The sequence below is a fragment of the Trachurus japonicus genome, chromosome 4 (genome assembly GCF_045865225.1).
Source record: "Trachurus japonicus isolate A0001 chromosome 4, Traja_1.0".
Classification (NCBI taxonomy): domain Eukaryota; kingdom Metazoa; phylum Chordata; class Actinopteri; order Carangiformes; family Carangidae; genus Trachurus; species Trachurus japonicus.
Genome location: NC_140910.1, coordinates 7,696,334 through 7,717,258, shown reverse-complemented (window position 1 = coordinate 7,717,258; position 20,925 = coordinate 7,696,334). Strand labels below are relative to the sequence as shown.

The following is a 20,925-nucleotide window of genomic DNA, read 5'->3' as shown; positions in this document are numbered from 1 at the left end:
CTATATGTTAATTATATTTTACCTCACATAACATCTCGGTGTGTCATTTGTTTTCCTGCTGGTACAGCAATTTAAATTGCCAACAGTAAGCAAAAAAAAAGGACGCAAAAACTGAATTTGATTTAGACACACCTTGCACACTGCTGTAAAATGTTAGCTGGGTCTTGAGTCTTGAGGGAATAGAATAATAATTTGATGTTAATGTTAAAACTTTTATTTACCAACAGCTAAATTCAAAATGAATCAATCCCCTAGGCTGGGCTGATTATAGATCCGAAGTTTTAGTCCAATATGGAACATTAAAGTGTTCAATATTAAATACATGAAAAAAAAGATGTGAAATAAATGGTCCTATAAGATCACCAACACCCTGGAAAGAAAAGAGAAGAAAGAAAGAAAGATTTTTATAACCGTAATATAAACGTGATTACTTTTAAATTCGAAATGTCCTTTTAAAAAGTATAATTTCTTTTTCACACTCACTCTTTTGCTGTATAAGTTGTCAACATTAACCTCCACTGCTAATTACCTGTTGTTCGAAAGAGTGAAAATAAATAGCAATTTGACATCAGCCAGTCTCAAGCTGCTGTAAATACACAGTTCTACAATAACTAACTTCTCCTTAGCTTAACAAGGCTAACCAGCTTGATTTTGAGCTTGACAGAGCATTAAATGAGCTGTTTGTAAGAGTATGCTATGCTACATGACCAATGTTAGGATGAACTGTCTGTTTACTCGTCAGTCTGGAGGAGATGTTGTTAGTTCACTGTCAAACTTCATTACATTACTCACCAACAGCTGTCTCCAGAGTTGGAAAGCAACGCCAAAGTCATATTTTGCTTCTAGCGTGTCGTCTAACTACTGACATTAGCATGCTAACCAGCTAGCTCCAGCACATATCAGCCTGTCTTTTTTACCTTCTCATAACTCAGCACCACTCAGAGGGCGTATTAAAGCATCTGCAAAGAACTTTCATTTTGTGTTGATTTTGGCGACCCCTGTGGACAAAAGCGGTAGTGTTTTGCCATAATGAAGATTTCCCATAAGCTCTCGCGCGTGTTGTCATAAAGACGCTTATCTGACTTCCATGCCGTCTCCGGTCCGAGTGCCGTAAATCGATTCGTCCCGTGGACCAACCTGACCACTGCCTCCTAAAGGTATAGAGTACACTTAAGAAATTCATCTTCCCACTGATGGCCTCATTTGCTGTTGTAGGTTATACAGAGACATCAGCAGAAACAAGAGACTTTTGTGACTTTTTTCCAGTTAAAAGTTCTTTGTAGGGGCTTTAACATCTCTAGCATTATAAAGACAACCCACTGTCACCACCACCTGCTCTCCTCAGGTAACCTCAGTCAGCAGCTGAACAAACAAATATCTCCTTTAGCATGAGCAGACTGCAATGTCAGCTGATCAACTCAGCATTACAATCACTGTTATCAGTAATCAGTTTTCATCCAGAGGGAGTTTTATGAAACCGTCTGTGACAAATCGAGGGACATGGTGGATGTTGTCGTGTAGCTCTGCCGACATGTGAGTCTAGTTTGAAATCATTAGTGTTGACGTGCTCTGCTAGCTGACTGACACTGGTAACCTCTGTGTGAGCAATCAGCACCACAGCTTTCATATTCAGCCTGTGCTGCCACTCGAGCGTTGTTTATTACTGTGACAATAACTGCCCACCTGCCCACGACACTTCATCTCCCACTCACCCACCTGTGGTGTCAAAAAATATCTGCAGCCCTCAAAGTGGAGTAAAAAAACAATACCTCACAGCAGGGTGCCACTGGAGCTGGTGAAGGACACACACACACACACGCAGCTACTTTAATATAACAGCTGAAGGAGATGACAGGTCTGTGAAAGCTTGATGTTCCCCCCACCTATAAAACACCTCGCTACAGAAACTTAATTCAGCTTCCGGGCGACTGGCAAACTGACAGCCTGTTGATTTTGTGATCACAGTTAAAGGGACAACGAGGAGTTTTGAAAAAGCGAAGCGTTTTCACACTACATTTATGACCCTCTGCGCGCACCGTAAAATTCTTTGACCGGCGCAAGACGGACTCATGTTTTCATTCATCAGTAATTAAAGTCAGAGGTTTGAAGATGATCACATACCGTCGTAGTTCCGACCATAAACGGCGATTCAGCGACGTTATTCTCATGACTCGCCACGAAACCGAAAGTAAGGAAACCCTGGTCGGCTCGCCCAGCATTTCTACCACCACTAATAATAACAAAATAACCATAGAGACAAAACGATATATTTATCGAAAATGGGCCCATTAACAAGTGTGGGTAGCGGAGATTCATCCACATTAATGTGAGACTTTTTTATAACCAAATAGAAACTCCTCGTTGTCCCTTTAAAGCAGAAGTAAGCGCAATATTTGTGTTAATATAAGTCTTAAATAGTTATATCTTCCGACAGCAATCACTTACGTAGAGTGTTTGGTCTGAAACACGGGTCTGTCAGTCACTCTGCTCTGCTGTAAGCCGAGGAGAAAACGTCTTGTATATTTCCTTGTATCCTACAAGTTTTATCCAATGAGGAGAGAACGGCATGAAGGGCTGTGTGTGAATATGGTGACGTAGGGACGAGGACCAATAGATCCATGACGAGGGCGGGCGCTGCTAACTCTATCGGCTGACAAGAACGACCGGATCGCTTACTTCTGCTTTAATGTTTGTTCTTTACATTTACAGGTGATGGCGCCAATGATGTCAGCATGATCCAGGTGGCAGATGTGGGCGTGGGAATCTCAGGACAGGAGGGAATGCAGGTAACGAGAAACCCGGGCCCAACCAACCGTTTGGAGAAAGGGAGGAGATGAATGAAGGGAGTGATGGAGAGGAGAGGGAGGTGATGAAGCTGTGGGGGTTTTCGAAAAATGAAAAATAAACAAGAGAATGCACGGGGGGGGGGGGAGAAGCTCGTCGAACATGCGCAGACACTTCTTTAGCATAGTTGATGGTTTTTCATTACTCTTAAGTGTGTGTTTTAGCCCACATCCATACCCTTCCTGTAAATGGGATTGCCTGTTTGTTGCTGACTCAGGTAGCTTCTCCCGCTTCCTGCAGAGAATCAGCGCACTTAATGGGTGCTTCAGTCTCGGCTCCATCCACACCAGCTCCTCTTCGTCTTCTAAGGTCATAGCCAATGCCACAGCGAAGGCGGCATCGGTGAATAACTGCTGCAGGAGGAAGAGAAAAAAAAAAACAGATGACCCACACCCCCACCTCTCGCAGATTTTATTGTAGCACCCTGTTCCAGGAAGGTGATCTTGCATAGCAATGATGGAGATTCCCAATTAACTTCCAGGGGAGGCTTCACAGACACGCTGCTGTGTAGCACATCTGTTAAAGTCTTGGTATCCTGTCCTTAACTGAGCCGCTAGATTAATCATTGTTAATCAAATTTGCTTTTAATGACACAGCAGTCACTCCTTGGGATTCCATGGTGTGCTGAGACGCACATTTCTGCACCCGGGCCAGCACGCACGCTGCATTATGATTAACACACCTTTCTTCTACCAGGAGCGCACTCCCCACACGCTCGTTACGAGGCTGTTATTAGAGCGCAGCAGAAAGTAAATTGCTGCACAATGAGGCATCTGCTGTTATTTTTCTTGTTGACTGATGCTGTTGACAGTTGAGGGGTGTCATAAAGAGTTAGCGCCGTTGTTTAAAACGTAAGTTATGAACCAGGCTCCGACCACAGGGAGGGTTTTGTTTCAGATGTTGATAGATGAGACTGGCAGATTCTCGCCGCTGTAACAATGAATCCCAAAAGGTGGACAACTCGTTTAAGGCTTATTGCTTTAGAAAGATTACACCCGCTAAAGATTCATTAAAGCGAGGCAGGCGAGTGAAGCGGGCCAAACACTTCCAACAGTTATTTTCCCTAATAGCTGCACAGGTCGTTTGTCTGTGTGTGGATGGTGTGAGGGAGGGCGAGAGCACAGAGGATGGATGAGATTGACTGTCTGGTCCTCCTGCTGTTTTGCAGGCGGTGATGGCGAGTGACTTTGCTCTCCCACGTTTCCGGTATCTCCAGAAACTTCTGCTGGTCCACGGACACTGGTGCTACTCCCGACTGGCGAACATGATTCTCTACTTCTTCTACAAAAATGCTGTAAGCATCTTTTACCATACTGTGTGTACCAGTCACTTAAATCATTTGGATTATTTAAAGGGGACCTATTATGCTTTTCTGGCTTTTTGGACTTATAAATATGTTTAATCTGAGCGCTTGAGAGCGAAACAGGAAAGAGCCAGAATGGAAGAGTACACAGACAGCTTGTATGTGATAAGTATGGAGTTTTTTATCGATCCAAACTTTCAATAGTGGCCCCTGAAATTAGCATAATAGGTCCCCTTTAAAGAATGTGAAATGTCTTCTACAAAGTAGTGTGTGTGTCCTCTTGTCCTCTGTTCTGCCTCCTCATGTTGATCCACACTCTATGTTGTTGTTGTTGTTCCCACAGATGTTTGTAGCACTCATCTTCTGGTATCAGTTCTACTGTGGATTCTCAGGTTCAGCCATGATTGACCAGTGGTATCTTATCTTCTTCAACCTGATGTTCTCTGCCTTCCCACAACTCATCATTGGCACTCTGGACAAAGACGTGTCAGCAGAGACTCTCCAGCAACTACCTCAGCTCTACGTGACCGGCCAGAACTCAGAGGTCCAGTCACATTTTCTGTCTCTAACCAACAACGGAGTGAGAATATGAGCCTGGAAAATTTGAGATGTTAATAGATATGTTTAGAGAAGCCACATCTGCCCTCGGCTGGAAACTAAACTGACGCTTCACATTACAGAAAAACCAGTGCTAAATTGTGTGGTTATCATTATCAGTCTTGCTTCTTTCATAACTGCAGTCACTGGGAAGACCACTAGAGAGTTTACATGTTTACATGTTTACACCCTGGTACAAAAATGCTTTTGGTCCGTATGGCTGTATGACTTCATGACAACTGAATGTTCATATAACTTATCTGTTTAAAGTTTGATGAGGCTCGAAGTCTGTGCTCCACACGGGCCCCACGTCTTTCCCCAGAATAATTAGTTCTGAGCTTCAAACCTGCTCTACAGAGACCTGTACAGACATATCCAACAAACCGACTGGAGGTCTGTACATTGGATAGGTTAAGCAATTTGAAGACATACTTTTTTTCACAGGAATTTAAGGCATAACTCTTTTTTTTTTTCACCACATGCTGGTGAAAATCAGCAAATGGACCATGTTTGTACAGTGCAGTACAGTTTAGTGCATGTAGATGGATTAAAGTTTGCACCTAGTTTACTAATGTATATAGAGGAGAAATAGCTCAGCTCTATCTTGATGATGGCTGACAATATTTTTTTTACATTAAAGGGATAGTTCAACATTTTGACAAATTGGCCCATTGCCATAATCCCTATAGTTTAGGAGTAGGTTCGTTACCTTTAATTGTCAGTGCAAACTGTTTCTAGAACAGCAGAGCAGAGCCGCGAGCTGCTCAGAGCTACACTACAGAGGCTAATGGGATTTCTCGGTTTCCCTCATCAAACTCATCAAATACACAATCCAACAACTCCAAAACGCTCTGGTGGACAAGTTGTGACCTGCACATTCAATAATAACGGAACGTTATGAGACAGAGTTGTTTTCGAGGCAAATGCAGAGACTGCTTGCCGAAAAACTGCCCCCAGTTTTGCACGAATTTACCTCAAAAACAACAACAACTCTGTCTCGTAACGTTCCGTTATTATCTCATAGCGTGGTGAATGTGCAGGTCACAACTTGTCCACGTGAGCGTTTTGGAGTTGTTGGATTGTGTATTTGATGAGTTTGATGAGGGAAACCAAGAAATCCCATTAGTCTCCATAGTGAGCCTCTGAGCCGACAATTAAAGGTAACGAACCTACTCCTAAAACTATAGGGATTATGGCAATGGGCCAATTTGCCAACACGTTGAACTATTCCTTTAAGCTGCTCCTCAGTGTCTTCCTCTGCTCAGTGACTGTAACTCTCTGGTTTTTGTCTTGCAGGAATATAAGCCATATATGTTCTGGATGAACATGATCGACGCTTTCTACCAAAGTCTGGTCTGCTTCTTCATTCCTTACTTCGTGAGTCTGGTTTTCATTTCCATCAACTGTTCATTATTCAGTTTGTTCGTCTTACTCACTGATCATCTTTTCTCCTCTTTCCTCCCTGACTCCTCCCACTCTCCCTCCTCTCCTCCCCAGGCCTACGCTGACTCTGATGTGGACCTGTTTACATGGGGAACTCCCATCACCAGCATCGCTTTATTCACCATTCTGCTGCACTTGGGCATTGAGACCAAAACCTGGGTAAATAAATACATTTTAAACTCATTGACGGCAGACTTCCTCTCTCCCTCAGTGCTGATTTCTCCTCTCTAGTATCAGCATGTTGGCTTTGTGAGAGCGCTGGTGTGGAGGCCGACAGGCACATGGATACTTAACTCTGGCTGATTACATTGAACCAGAAGGCTCTGCAGCATCGGAGGCCTATATATCAGCTTGACAGAGTGTCTGTCTCCGTCCAGGAAAACTGCAAACTGTCTAAACCACAGAAACAGCACCCCACCTCCTCACACTGCCCCTCCACTCCAGAACACCTGTGTATTTCCTCCCCCTTCCCCCTCCTGGATGTTTTTTCGCAGGTATCCCACACGCTTCTCGTAAACGGCCCGGTGTTCTTGGTCACAAGCCATTTTAAATTTACGACCCTGCGTTGAATCAGAGTCTTTTCCATTATGCCCAGGCTGTAAATTTGGCCTGACAAGTTTTGTACATGAGAAATGTCCTTTCCGCTAACTACCTTTCCTGGACATGACGGCCCCCTCGTGCAGGGGAGCGTTTGTACAGTGGTGTTCAGCATCGAACCCTAGGTAAACATCTCCAAGTGCTCAGCTGGCAGGTACTTCATCCTGCGGCTGCACGGGGACATAATGCTTTCATGATTGGTAAACGACAGAGAAAGCTAATTAAAGGTACCGGGGGTGACGGCGGGCAGCTCTCGTTCTCCTACACCCCATACAGTAGCTGTAAGACTGTAATTAATTATGTACTTGTGAGCGTGGCAGGGAGGACAACACCACAGTGAACCATTGTGTAGCATTCACTCTGTCAAATGTCTTTCAGCCAGAAACATTTTCCCTGACAAGAAAAACACAAGAGGACATGATATGAAGAACAAAACAGTAGACAGTGTGCTCCAGTGTGAAGCATTAACAAATGCTGTTCAATTACTCCAATGTAATGTTTTAGCCAAGATGAAAACCAATAAGGAAATGTTTGACCAGTTCAGCTATAACGAAAGGACCGTATATGGGGATCGTCGGGGGCCGGAGCTCACACTGCTGCCAACTGTGGTTTTGTTTGTTGTAGATTAATCTTCAATTTGTTGCTACATAACAAAACATGCATTTCACAGAGACCACGAGAGGGTCTGTTGCATTTGGAAATGAGATGGTAGGCTGCCCCGACTGGCTGCTTGTAAAGCCTGGTGGACATCCACAGAGGAGTGAAGGATTCTTTATGTTTTCACATTTCATCATTGTCTGCAGGACGTGTGTTTTCAGGGTTCACTCAGAGGTCGACCCACAGTGGATTTTTTAAAGCCGTTAAATTGATGATGGTTTTTAAGCCAATTGCTGATTTTTTTTTTTTTTTTTACATGGACAGTGCACATTAATCGACACTACTGTAAATGTGCCGTTGTTAGCGAAGTGGTTAATTTTCAACTGCATTCCCTGCACAAGATGTTAAAGGGATAGTAGCATTTTTTAAAAGTGGGGTTGTATGATCTACAAATAGCCCCTAAGTACTTTAATTGCAGTAGAAGACTCTCTACACTCCTCCCTTTAGCAACGCCAGCCTATAGCCCTGCCCAGAGATTTACAACATACATTGTTGTGAACAGACCCAAAGAAACGGCCTATTTTCGTGGCCTAAAAGAGGTTTTACCTGAAAAAAAATACACAGTTCCATTATTCGCTATAATATAATTTTTTCCAGCCCCTCAAAGTGCAGGAAAAACACAGTTTTTATTTGGACCTAACCAACTGCTGATCGGCGGGCGCTAACCCTGGGCGGAGAGGGATACGTGAGTTGGTTAGGTCCAATTAAAAACTGTGTTTTTCCTGCACTTTGAAGGGCTGGAAAAAATTATATTATAGTGAACAATGGAACTGTGTATTTTTTTTTCAGGTAAAACCCAGAGCGATAGATATAAATATATATATATCATATGTTATATCTATCGCTCTGGTAAAACCTCTTTTAGGCCGTGAAAATAGGCCGTTTCTTTGGGTCTGTTCACAACACTGTATGTTGTAAATCTCTGGGCAGGGCTATGGGCTGGCATTGCTAACGGGAGGAGTGCAGAGAGTCTTCTACTTCAATTAAAGTACTTAGGGGCTATTTGTACTTTAAAAAAATGCTACTATCTCTTTAATTGCCAGCCTATAAAACAACACAACAGTATTACTTAATATACAATTTACCCAATACTACCTAAAAAAAACACATGTCTAAAATCGTTAAGTATATACATATAAAACAAACAAACAAAAATACATCAAAAAAAGAAAAAAGAAAGAATTGCTGATTAATCAACCGATATCCTATGAAACAAGCACATTGTGAGTCCACAGTTCAGTCAGCTCCTTATGAACCTCTGGTCTCCTGCTTGAAGCTTTCTAAATGTTTGGTTGGACAGTCCGTATTTAAATCGAGCTCCTTTTGGATCCTCGTTCATGTCGTGCAGCCGTTCGATCGTCGCATTCCACCCACCGTCTTTGCTTTTGTCTTGGAGCACGTGTTGTGAGAAGGACCGACTCCAGGTCCAGGAGCTCGCTGGAACTGAGCTCAGTCACCTTGGATGGCGTGTTGTGTTCTTCCTTTGCCACCTTTCCAGTTGCGTGGTGTTCAGTTTCCCTCCGGACACTGTCACGTTCCTCCCGGCTGGGTGGAGTCCAGACTCCACAAATTTATGGTCAATAATGGAAATTGGCAAGTTTTTTTACTGCTCGGAGACACGTGGCTCTAAAAGCAGCATTCCTGCTCTGCCCTCCACATGTGTCAGAGTCCAGCACCAACATGTGCGAAGGAGAGAACAGATACTTTCAAGATCAAAAGAGACTTTGTTTTGTTTTGTACGAGGCCTCTCTCCCATGTGCTCTTCTCGGCTCTGTCATGTTCTTTATGTTCTGGTGTCTGGCGTCTTTCTGATTCGTGGCGACGGGTGGATTTCTTTGTTCCACATGCTCACGCTGCTTTGATCCATCTAAACTGAATTTGGTGTTGAATATACTTTATGTCTTTGTTACATTCAGATTATCCTCAGTGTGCCGCCTCGCTGTGTCTTCCCTGCAGTAGTGGGATTTAAGACTGAGTGTGATCTCTGATCCAGTGTGTGTTGTCCTCTGGGATTAGTTCTCCCGGGCGGATGTTTCCTCTGAACGGCTTGTTGGGGACAAATCCTAGATTACTGGACTGATCAACCGCTGCAGACCTTTGCAAATTTATCATGTGATATCAAGTGTTTTCAAAAAATAAATCTTTGCAAACTCAAACTATCACTGCGTGTGGTGAGTAGGTACTCGGTGGTGCTCAGGTTTTGTCATTTTTGTCAGTTGATGAGGGAAGTTGTGATTTGTGACAGGAAGTCTCTCTCCCTGACCTTTCTGATACACAGACATTTGACCTTGTTCTTTTCCTTCCTCTTTTTTTTGTTTGTTTGTCTCTTTTTTTAACTTATTTATTTCACAAAAATCTAAATCAAAGATACAAATTCATAATTGTGTAAACAAACATGCAACTATTGTACATGCAAAATAAACAAAAAGTAGGACAAAAACACAAAGAAAAACAAAAGAAAAAGTCATGGTGGTTTGATAGCTCTTCACTCACTGGTTTTCAGATCAGGAGTCCTGCCCGAGCGCCTGCTCTGTCTGTAGCTGCTTCTCTTACCAGTCAGAAGACAAAGACAAAGCTGGCGTGATGCTGCTTTGTGATTCTTGAGAGAGAACGTCACGCCAGCGTCCAGGAATCAGAGGCGTGGCGTGTGACATACCAGCGTCATCGTCTGTCTGCAGGTCACAACGTTCCCGCCTTGAACAGGCTGCGTAAAAAGGGACCTGTCTCCTGGACCTGGCTCATTTCCTGTATCCTCTCCCCACTCATCTCCATTATCGGCATCTGTCTGTCCCGCCCTCGCGTGCTGTCTCTCTCTCTCTCTCTCGCTCTCTCCTGTCTCTTGGCTGAGCTGTGCCAACGTGATGAAACAAACCTTTTATTTATTGTACCTGGCAGCTCTGCCACCTCTTCCTGACACGTTGAGTTCAGCTTTACCTCTGGTCCTCGTCTCTGACTCTGCATTTTCATGTTTCACTGTTTCTGATTTTTAAAATATGCTTAAAAACACGTCTTGACCAGTGTTTTCTCTGGTTGGTTGACCTGTGGTGTGCATGTGATTTACCCACAATGCATTTGGTGGTGACTGGTTCAGTGTGTGCAGTGTTAAGTTGTTCGTTTTTTTTGTTTTTGATTGAAGCCTTGAATTGATTAAGGATTCCTTTTCCTTCCTTATATTGGTCCTCACCACTTTGTATCAATCAATCAAGTTTAAACCCAAGTTGACCAAAGTGCTGTACAGTTAAAAATGAAAGAAATAATACAAAGAAGTGATAAACAGAACAAAAACAGCAACCAACAAAAGATCAAAGCAACAAAACAAAGATCAAGAGGACTTTAAAAGCTAAAAGTTATGTTTTTAGCCTGGATTTCGATGGAGTGGGTCCGACAGGGGGAGGCGGGGGTTCCAGAGTCTGGGGGCAGCGACCGCGAAGGCACGGTCTCCCCTGAGTTTGTGATGAGACCGTGGAACTGTTAATACCCCCCATCAGCCGACCTGAGGGGTGTGGAGGGGGAGTAAGGGGTTAAAAGTACTGACAGGTAGGAGGGGGCCGCTCCGTTCAGGGCTTTACTGTATATACAAATAAAAGAAGTTTAAAATCAATGCAGTATTTAACTGGCAGCCAGTGGAGAGAGGCTCGGACAGGGGTGATGTGGTCCCTCTGTCCAGACCCTGTCAGGAGTCTGGCTGCAGCGTTGTGTATTAATTGTAGACAGGAGAGAGATGATTGATAGATCCCAGTGTAGAGAGAGTTGCAGTAGTCCAGGCGAGTGAGGAATGGTTTGATTTTTGAAATGGTGCAAAGTTGGAAAAAGCTTTGACTACTGAGTTGACCTGTTGATCAAGTTTGAGTGCTGAATAGAAGGTGACACCGAGGTTCTTGATATGGGGTTTGATGAGGGTGGACAGGTTGTCAAGACTGTTGGATATCAGGTTCATGTAGTATGTATCATGTTTTTATTACAGTAATAACTATTATGGTATTCTTAATAACTATAAAGTAAGTTTGTAGATAATGCCACATGGAAAAAACTTTCTATGTATGTATTTTGGGATTTGAATGTTCAGGTTTTAGAAAACTAAACAAAACAAACTGTTATAAAATGTTTCTCCTTGTCTGCTTCCTGTGTAGACCTGGATGAACTGGCTGTCTATCGCCTTCAGCATAGCCCTGTTCTTCACCGTGGCTCTGTGCTACAACGCCTCCTGTCCCACCTGCTACTCCCCCTCCAACCCCTACTGGACCATGCAGAGGCTGCTGCAGGACCCCCTCTTCTACCTGCTCTGTGTCATCACCCCCGTAGCGGCGCTGCTGCCTCGGTACGCTGCTGCTATTTGTGGATGAGTGAACGCACAGGCCCATTTTTCACATTCTTCCATCCTGTGCCATGAATTATATCAGTTATTAATTCCAGATGCCTTTCATGTTTAGTCCAAGAGCGTCTGGAATAGCGCAGAAAATGTCCTGATATCTGCTTTTGCTTTTCTTTCCAGATATTTGTACAGGGCGTGTCAAGGCACACTGTTTCCCAGCCCGGTCCAAGTTGGAAGGCAGTTGGATAAACTCCCCGCTGAAACCCGCAAGAACATCCTCAGTCTGAGCAGGGTCAAGGTGGGGTCGCCGCTCAGCCCCAGGCCTCCCTTCCTGTCCCTCACCAAGCCCTCCCCTGAAGGTTGCAATAAAAAGGACCAGAGGAGCTTCCCCAGCTCCAAGACCAAAAAGGGGCCCGTCTTACAGGCGGATGAAGAGAGGGGCCACAGAAGGCCGCCGGGGCCCACAGACAGTGAGAAGGGCCTCTCGGGTCCCTACACAATAGCTCCTACAGAAATAGACACTCTTCCTTACACCAAAGATGCTCCTCCGCCCTCGGGGGAACAGCAGCTGGCTCCGCCCACCAAAGACTCGGAGCTCCTGGATCAGACTTTCGAGGTGTCGGATCAGAGTCTGTCCAGCTGGATCACCTCCACGCCTCTGCTCCCACAGACTGACAGCGTCCAGCTGACCCTGCCCCCTGACGGAGACTCGCGGTGCGTCAAATACATGAGGAACTCAGAGGAAAGACTCAAGTCTGACCACAGTCTTCATCATCCAGCACACAGGACGGAGCAGGTGGCAGAGCAGTCGCTGCACACCATCTTGTGATGTCTTCTAGTCTTAAGTATGTCAACTCAGACTCCAGTTTGCACGATAGTTTTTTGAAATCTAATTTTATTGTATTTTTCAAGGAGATCCTTTTATAAGAGATAGAAATAGGTACTTTATATTTTGGATGTTTAATGCTAAAGATATTTCAGAGGTTTGGGAGTTGGAAGAACTGGAATATCTCCTGTTCTTGTGTTTTCAGTTGCTTTTTGGTTTGTTTGTTTTTTTTCTTTTATCCTGGGAAACTATGTTTTCACAAAGACGCATCTCAGTACTTGATCAGGTTTTAATTCAAAGAGGAGCCGAGTAGAGACTTTCCACTCTGGAGTTATTTGGGAGTTTGTTGTTGTCTCTGATATGGTACCCTCTTCGGCCTGTAAATGCTTTAAGACCCGGGTCAGTCACCAGTGTGGCCTTAAATCAGTGTTGGTATTATTGAGCTGAGAAGTTTTATAGGTTTTAAGTCCCAACAGAAACACATTTTAATGTTGGATATGACAGTTTCCATGCAAATAAGAGATATATTTTTACATACATCAGCAAAGAGTGGCATTTGTTCAGTTCATATTTATCTTGTTGCTGGATTTTTTGCTAAATTTTAAAATGCTGAAAAGTTTGTTTATAACTTTGTGTCGTACATTTACATTCCACTGAAACATTGAGGGCTGTAGGCTTTGACCATAATCACGATGTCTGGAGCATACACCAAGAAATTCAGTCTTATGTCTCCAGTATACAGAGAAACGCTACCAGAAATGATGCTCTCTTTTTGTGTGTGTGTGGTTCTGTGTGTCTGTGTGTGTGTCTGTGTGTGTGTGTCCATTGACTCTTTGGATCTGTTTTAACAGTGCCAGCCAGTTTCACTTTAAAAGAAAAGCTTGACAACTTGGAAAAATGCAGAGTTGGATGAGAAGATCAATACCAGCAGCTCACAACTATCTAATCTCTGTCCGTTAGCCAGGCTAACTGTTTCTCCTACTTTCAGTCCTCCTGCTAGGCTAAGCTAGCTATTTTCTGGCCTTAACTTGATATTTAACATACAAACATGAAAATGGGCTTAAGCCACAAAGCTGCATTAACCTTGTGGTTATCTTAGCTTTGGATAAAGACTAGAAACAATGGAAACTGCTAGCTTGGGCAGCAGCTCAGTTCAAAGCTAACTAAATCTAGTCTTAAAGCTAAGCTAAAGCAACTGTGTAGCCAGCTGCACCTTCGTATCTACAGGTGTGATAGTGGTATCAATCTTCTCATCTAATTCAGTATGAAAGAAAATAAGCGTATTCCCAAAATGTCAAGTTATTCCTTTAAGCACTGTACAGTAGGTTAACAACAAGCTACCATCACATTTTTGCAAAGCCGTTTACTTGAAGGTCCTTGTTTTTTAATTTGTTTCAATGTGTTGACTTTATTCTAACCCGGTGTAATCTTTTTTTTTTTTTTTTTACTGGTGGTCAGCTGTAAACCAAAAGTTCAATGGTGAAAGATGATCTTTCCAAATGCAAAACACGTGGCTTTAAGATTTAAAATTGCACTTTGAAAACATTTTTTTCCAAAGTACCAATGAGTGTTGTTGGTGCTGTTGACATGTCCAGTGCTCAGATAAAGTAAGACGAGGATGACGAGGTTTACTTGCTCATAAATAGCTATAAATATCATGATGTGTTTGTCATCGTTAACAAACTATAAAATTATGGAAAATTTCAAAGATGCTACAGTTTGTTTAATTGTTTAGCATTTAAAGCAGCAGCACCTTTAATATTTTATGATTGTTGTATCTCATTGCAGTACATTTTTGTTAAGTGTATCATTTACCAAATATCATTTATATTTCTTTATTTTCTAAGCAATAATAATGTGCATTAACACTGGATAAGAAATTACAAATCGAAGACTTTGCTTATGATGCTGAAGTTGTATTGGTCTGAATATGACGGTGCATCTTGGTTTAATGAGGAGCATTTATGTCATTTATGTAAATGATATTTATGAGGCCACTTGCCATGTGGCTTCTCTCCCTCGAGCTGTCTTTTTTCTTTTTTTTTTGCACACGGTGCCTTCCTCTGGCATGTCGTTCAGATTTCTGACTCTGCAGTCTGTCCACTTTGTTGTATAGGTTCTGTCTGTTCTGTGCTTTTGGCATCAGTTTTGTTGACGCATTCAAGCCAGAAGGAAGCTCAAGCATGTTCCCCCGCTGCATTATCCACAGATTCCTCACAGGAACGTTCGCTCTCAGTGCACACGGCCGTGGACATATCTGAACTCTTGCTTTTTATTTGTATTTTGGTTACATGGTAGGTCTAAGTTTCACATTTGAGGGGCGGGGTGAGGGAGGGATTTTCTGCTGTTGATTCTTTCGTTCATCATTCAAGGTATTAATCTGTACAGTATATCTCATTAGACATGAGATCGTTACAGTTCTGGTTCGGTTTAGTCTCCCTACATTAATAGAGTAATTGTTTGTACTGAACTGGAAAAGCTGCAGAGTTTCAGCCTCAGCAGCAGCCTACACTTCATCACCTCACACGTCAACTACAGTCAAGTTCTGTTCAGATAAAAGTTGTTGTTTTTTTTGTTTTTTTTTCTACCCTGTCCTTTGAGTAATTGGAAATTACTTGTTTCATGGCTACTTGTGAACAAAATAAAAACAATAATAAAGTATTAAATCTTTGCTCCCCATGTGTCGTTTCAGGAAAATCTCCTCAATTATTTTTATATTGTTTATTAGTTTAACAACAATATGAATAGATGAGTGAATTTGACTTAAGACCTTTTGGCTCAAGAGTGAAAATAAATCTTATCACAGTAAACTTGCAGTTGCTGAGGTCAGCTCCGTCAATGTGCCTGTGCAGCTGAGATCACATGCAGGAAAGATAAAAATAAGTTCAACAAGATTCAGATAAAGGGCCATCTTGAAGGATGGTCATCGAAAAATTATTTATTGTGGTGTTGTTAATTTAATTTTTTTTTTTTTTTTGATCTGTCATTGTTGTGAAAGCGCAGGTGTCACTAATAACATTCAGAGGGCTTCGCTCTTGTTTGTTTAATAACTGAAAAAGAAGGAATGATGTCTATAAATAACCAATAACTTTTGAAAGAACAACATCCCAACAATGAATTCATGAGAAATTATGGATATCCATAATCTATGGACTATTTATTTCAAAGAGGTCTTTTTTCTTTTTTTTTTTGCTACAGCTCCATGGTCCAGTATGAGCAGTGGCTGATTGTACATTAACTATTGTGACCAAGTTTGATAGTGTGCGATTTCCTGGCTCTTGTCAACTTGTGCTTCTGCTACATTATGTCAAAACAAACAGATCTTTTTCCAAAACATACACATCTTATCTTATCTTAATGAGCTGCTTATCTTATTTTTTGGCCACTTGGGGGCAGTAAATAAAAGGTTCATGTGTTACCTTTCTGTTGCTACAGATGCATCATGTTTCTGGCCACATAACTAAAACACAATATTTCCTCCTTTCTGTCTCCTCCAGCTCCTGTGGACATGAACTGCTAAATGCTTCTTATAAGTTCCTCAGATAAGCATATTTCAACTTGTGGCTAAATCAATGCTGCAATGTTGATATGAAGGGAACAACAGGGTCAGATGATAGTTCTCCAAGTGTGTCACTGTTAATACAGTACTTCCTTTTGTATTACACATTGTCTTTTTTAATTTTCTTGATAAGAAATAAGAGCCGACTGAAGCAGCTGTAAAGCAACTACTTTAAGAGGAACCTTGGGAAATGTAGGCAATGTCATATTACATTGTAACTGCCGCATAAAGCTGCAGTGAGTGCTCACTGTTGACGGTTGAGTTGTTCTTATTTCAAAGTTTCCATTTAAGGTCAATGGAGCAGCCTCTGAGAGACAGAGATTGACAGGTTATTGCTTATCTCCTAAGTGTTTGACCCTGTCAACATACGTTTTTGAGTCTGTACAGTATTGAATATTAAAGGCTTTGTCAATAGAATAACAGAAAATGACACCTTCAGATTAGTATGAAAGTCAGTGTTGCAGTTCAGTGAAGCCCAGGCTGGGGGCTGAAGAGTTTACCTCCTAATGTTTCAGTGTGCCTCCAACAAACACCAGTCTGCAAATGCAAATTGACTCAACTATTGACTTATTTGACATGCTGACTCATAGCTTGACCTTTGACCCCACTTGCTTTTCAAAGAGGCTCCAGTTTCTGAAGGAGCTGTTAGTTGTGTGTCTTAATAATATAGCCTACAGTGCACTGTATGTGCATGTGTGGTGTATATTCTGTCCTGGGTCTCCCTCTGTTCTCATCTACACATCTCCGGTGTGAGATGAGAGTCCTTCAGAAGATGGATGATCTTTGGCCTGGTGTTGCAGCGGTTTGCCTTTGCCTGGTGCGCATAACATCTGTGCTGTGGTGGATGTTATTAATGTTTCTTTTAAGGCACGATGGGGGGGAAAGGGACAGAGGGGGGCTCTGCTGATGCTGCCTTTACTGAGGCTCTGCAATTACTGACCGCCGCTGCACCTTACAAGAGCAGGTTCCTGGTCTAAACACGGAGATAATGATGACTCCTCCAGCCTCGCAGCGTTGCTCTCTCCATCTCTTTCAAAGCCCGAGTGTAAAGCGGTCAAACTGATCAGCTGTTTTTTTCTGCGTGCTGTGTGTGTAACAGTGAAACTTTTGTGCCACTGTGCAAAGCTTTTATGTTCACACGACAATATTTGTGGTTCATCTGCTGCCATTAGCGTTAAATACAAGTAGGCTGCACATGCAGTGAAATGGATTTTTGTCACACGTGCCGTATCGTGTTATGAGAACTCGTGTGAAAGATTGATAATGTAATTAAACAGGCTCCTCTTTGAAATGGATTCCTCACAGTCTTCTTTCATTTTCTCTAATTACTTTTTTTGATGACCTGGAGTGTGCAGACAGACAGGGGACTAATTCTGCAGAGGCTAATGGAGTTTGATTTGCATTTTATCATAGCAGCTTCATTCATTCTGGTCTTTATTGTGGCCTCGACCCGCTTCATGACCCATTGTTTTAACAAGCTTAAATCAGAACATTTTCAATTTCCGAAGCTGCCTTGTAAATAACTTGGTCCAATGAAGCCGTCAGAGAACTGGATTATGGGAATCATTTATGTTTTAAAGGCCTCACAGCCTCCCCTCTCTCTCCTCCCTCCTCTCTTCCAAGTAGAGAGTTTTGCTGAGAGGACATGAAGACTTGTTCATTTACACCAGTACAGTTATGCACTGCATCGCTTCTGCTTCCAAATAACAAATGGAGGCTCTCTGTGAACCAGGGCCATCTGTCTTCCAGTTGGTGGAAGAATTGTAAGGCTTCATTTTCCACCATCACGTAGGAGCGGCTTAGCCAAAGCATTATTGCTCTTTTTCAGTAAAACTTCCCACTGATATGGGACTTCATCCAACACAAATGGCAGGGACACACAGAGACAGACAAACACCTACAGTAATTTAGCATTTCCACTTCCTCTGACCTGTCTCTCTGTGGGTGGAGAGGGCTCCTGTTTCCCAGGAAGAAAAAAAACAAGACTAATGATATGAATTATACTCATTATGCATATGATCATTTTAAGAGGAACTCAAGCAGTGTTTTGCTGCCCTCTCTCATGTAATTATAGTATATCCTCCTTTCACAAATGTTGCAACCATAACCAGCACTATCACTCCTGATGTCCTGAGACACACCTGAGCATCATGAAGATGAAAAGTCAAACCAAAGGGAGTCAGCAAAAGCAAGTTCCTCTTTATAAACACATGAGGTCTGCAGTTTGTTCTTTAAAAACACTATTTTACTGACCCTACAACCACAAGACAGTCCTCACTGAGTGCTGTAAGCTAACAACACACTTGTAGTGTAATATCCACCTGAACTTTTTTGTTCGAATATCTTGAATTATCTTGTGTTTTTCATGGTGTTTTCTTAACCTAAAAGTTAAGGGGTATAGGCAGTGTGCGAAATACCCATCAATATTCGGGGGGGTCCCTAACTCGCGATTGTTGCGCAATACCGTTATTTTTTTTTTCTTTTTATAAAGTAGGACTATAACATTACAATAAGCCAAGAAAATTAGCATATAGCCTAAAAAGGAGAGGCAAAGTTGTGCACTACAATGCAGAAAGTAATTGACAATAAATAGACGATAATTCAATAAATAAAAGACAATAATTGGCACCACACTGGCGCACTTGAACAATGAATAAATGCCAGGTATAGGAGACTGGCGCGCGATCAGGGCAATGCAGAAACGAATAGACAATAAATAAAATACAATAATTAAAATGAATGAAAGACACCAAACTCGTGCACTCGAATAACAACCAACTGTATAAATCTGGAGATCGGAGACTGACGTGCAATTATGTGCACGAGATCCTCAGCCTGCAACTATGACCATCATGTAGCCTTATCTAACCATCCATCTAGCAAATACGTTTAAACACAGCATTGAACACATCCACAAATCACATTCGTATAACGGGCCATCATGAAAATTGAAAAAGCACAGACAAATAGCTCACAACAGGCGCCTGGCCAAACAACACCACTGGGGGTTCAGGCCATAGTATGCTGAAGCAGGCTAGCCTCTTACCTTAAGTTATTTTCCTGCCTTAATGTCAAACCAAGGGTTGCGGTATTTCCATTACCTCACCTGCTTAGGTGTAAAAAAAAAAAAAAGAAAAAGAAAAGCGGCCAATCACCAGTGCTAGCAGCAGGGGCTGCGGCTACGTCTTCAGAGCACTCGGCCTCAACTTCACTTTCTTCGGCAGAGGGTGGGAGAGGAACGGGATCCTCTGTTCTGATAGCGAGTGGGCTCGACTCCTGCGCTGGGCTGGCGCACATGGCTAATTTGCATAATGCGCAGGTGACACGGTTCAGTTTAACGTTAAACGAATAAATGTTTTGAATTATGAATACTGGACATGGTGATCTTAAACACATTTAATTGACCACAATAAAATTATTATATTATATTATATTATTTATTTTTTGACAAGATTGAGACCCCCCTCAGATTTTGCTTTTGAGTCTTTCAGGGGGTCTCAAGGGGTTAATCAGGGGGGTCCGACCCCCCCAAACCCCCCCGTATTTCGCACTATGGGTATAGGTCAGAGGTTATTCACCATTTGGATAGGAACTTTATTTGTGATGAGTAACAGTTTATATTCAAATAGAATAAATATAAATAAATGTAGATCATATAAGAGAGAAAGGCACACGCATACATTTACAGCATATGTTTAGATTAGGTGTCTAGTAGTAGTATGGAATGTACCCTGAGAAATGTGTTTCTTGTCATCTACCCATTTCTGTGGGTCATAGTTTTTGGGGATACTTGACACTGTATCTATGTTTAAGTTAGCCTGGTCAAGAGGTTAAATGTCAGAAGGTATAGGTTAGATTCTGTTTTTAGATCCTGTCTTTGTCTGACCATCTTGGTCAGACATATCCTTATATTGGGAGAAGTTGGAGAATTAGAAAACGTATATAAGGTTAGAACTTGGGGCCAAGAGAGAGAGATCTCACATTGGCACCAGAGATGCTCCACGATTCAGCATTCTTTTGACACTGTTCTTCTTCTTGTAATAAACTCCTTTTTGAATGCAAGTGAAGACGTGTCGGCCGTGATCCCTTCTTTTCATCAACACATCAATATACCACACACTCACCAACAAATCTGGGAACCGAACGGAATGAAGTTATTTAAATGATCAAAACCATTCCTGATTTCCTCTGGTTGGTGTTGGCAGTGAGTACCTAAACCTCATGTCTGAGTCTATTGTAGGTTCCCAGTGCCCAGTGCTCAAATCCAGATCTGAGTCACCAAAGAAGAGTTAGAGACCAGTTAGAGAACCCCAACCCTACAGATGTCGATAACAAAAAATCATAAATGTGGACCACAGGGATAATTAAAGTCAGTATGATTAGACAGTATCTGATCAAATGCTGGGGACCCTGAGTGAAAAGACATGGGATTCACTAGGTTGATCAACTGGGTACCAACTTCAGAAGTTCACAGCAATCCATAGCTGTCCTGTCCATGACCTTTAATCAAATCGTGTTGTCAAGTCAATAAATCACCAAAGTCACCAGGAAACATCCTCTGGGGACCACAAATGTCTGTACAAAATGCCCTAAGCCCACTGTCCTGTAGGAGCCACACACCCACTACAGCTACAGCTACATATAGAAAAAGAGCAGGACAGTGTTTTTAACCAGTGACCTTCAAGCTGTAAAAACTGTGTGAGGTATAAATCACAATACAAGCAAAATCCTCATTTCTGCCTCATAAACATTGGCGATGACCATTTGCCCCCGTGTTGTGATGACGT

General features: G+C 42.3%; 1 protein-coding gene across 2 annotated transcripts in view; it reads left to right on the top strand.

Moving 5' to 3' along the window:
• The window catches only part of atp10a (ATPase phospholipid transporting 10A), a 38,312-nt gene extending 25,068 nt beyond the window's left edge, over positions 1-13,244 (top strand). The window contains exons 15-21 of one of the 2 annotated variants that reach the window (XM_085773681.1): positions 2,710-2,786; positions 4,013-4,138; positions 4,491-4,691; positions 6,041-6,121; positions 6,242-6,346; positions 11,572-11,759; positions 11,934-13,244. In XM_085773681.1, the coding sequence (XP_085629807.1) occupies positions 2,710-2,786; positions 4,013-4,138; positions 4,491-4,691; positions 6,041-6,121; positions 6,242-6,346; positions 11,572-11,759; positions 11,934-12,582 (1,427 nt within the window). In that variant the 3' untranslated portion in view covers positions 12,583-13,244. The remainder of the gene's footprint in view (positions 1-2,709; positions 2,787-4,012; positions 4,139-4,490; positions 4,692-6,040; positions 6,122-6,241; positions 6,347-11,571; positions 11,760-11,933) is intronic. The other variant, XM_085773682.1, reaches the window with a different exon arrangement.
• The last annotated feature ends 7,681 nt before the right edge of the window (positions 13,245-20,925 follow it).